At 62.2% G+C, this 1,246-nt stretch overlaps 1 protein-coding gene across 1 annotated transcript; it reads right to left on the reverse strand.

Annotated features, from left to right (window-relative positions):
• Positions 1–539: 539 nt before the first annotated feature.
• On the reverse strand, positions 540–1,244 carry LOC103081475 (protein phosphatase 1 regulatory subunit 3D; the record flags this gene model as incomplete). The annotated part of the gene is made up of 1 exon (XM_007470165.1): positions 540–1,244. A coding segment is annotated over one exon (705 nt), but the record flags the coding sequence as incomplete, so codon positions are not given.
• Positions 1,245–1,246: the final 2 nt, after the last annotated feature.

Genomic DNA, 1,246 nt, shown 5'->3' on the forward strand with positions numbered 1-1,246 from the left:
AGGAATGCCACAAGGGACCATAATGGGGGTCACACTGTACATTGTTTACAATGGGCACAAACACACAAAATGACTTTTTCCTTTTTTAGCTTATTAAATCCAGAATGTTCCAAAGAAGGCATCCACTAAGGGTAAAAAAGTCCCAACGTCACAATGATGATAAATAACAGCTATATTCACAGAGACCCAATCAGGACACACGCAAAAGCCACAGGCTTTCCCAGCAGGAGGACGCAGGCCTTTCCAAAACCACCTGCCTGGGCTTTCTTCAGAGGGGCCAACGCACCCATGAGTCTACCCACCCAGCACCCTGCCCCAGCATAGGACACAGCTCGTCCTTCTGGCACCTAAGGTTACTTTTTAGACCAGGTGACACAGACGATGCAAGTAGAAGACAGGACGGGCCATGCCATCACACCTTACAGTGGGAAGTGAGGTCAGACGACTTCGGTTAGGAGATGGGGTGTGAGAAAGGGCCACTGCCCAGATGCGAGAGCCCAGCAAGGAAGTGAGCGCGGGTGCGGCCTGCGCGCGGAATCTCAGATGAAGTGAATCCAGCTCTCCTCGCACTCCCCGCGCGGCATGTGCAGTGCATGGTTGCGGCACGTGAGGCTGTAGTCGCGACCGTCGTTGTTGTCCCAGTACTCGGCGCCGGCCACACGGTAGCGCAGCGCGAAGTGCACGCGGGAGCCGAGCGCCAGCAGGAAGGGCGGCACCGGGAAGCCGAAGGTGAAGACGTCCTCGGCGCCCTCAGTGCCCGCCGGCCCGCGCCACCGCGCCGCAGCCTCGTGCGCGCTGCGCCAGTCCGAGAACGTGTAACGCACCGCCACCTGCTTCTCGAAGGCCAGGTTGCGCACGCGCGCCGTACCGCTGATGCCCAGGTCTGAGCAGGTGACGCGCTCCAGACACACGAGCTGCCGACCCAGGCGCTCGCCGAAGTCAGGGGTCTCGACGGGCGGCGGGAAGTCGGGCACCAGGCACTGCAGGGTGAACTCCAGGTCCTGGCTGCTGCAGCACAGGTCCGAGTTGATGGCAAGACGCGACAGCACGTGCAGTGGCACGGACGGGTCGTCGCCCGCGTTGAACACCTTGACCTGCGCCAGCTCCAGGCCCAGAGCGTCGGCGAAGCGCACGCGGTGCTGCCTGCTGCAGCCCGGCCGGCACGCAGCGCCCTGCGCGCCTGCGCCCTTATGGCGGCGCTCAGGCGAGCTGGGCAGCGAGCGCGCCCGCCTTAGGATGATGGGCC

The sequence above is a fragment of the Lipotes vexillifer genome, unplaced genomic scaffold, assembly GCF_000442215.2.
Source record: "Lipotes vexillifer unplaced genomic scaffold, Lipotes_vexillifer_v1.1 scaffold1231, whole genome shotgun sequence".
Taxonomy (NCBI): domain Eukaryota; kingdom Metazoa; phylum Chordata; class Mammalia; order Artiodactyla; family Lipotidae; genus Lipotes; species Lipotes vexillifer.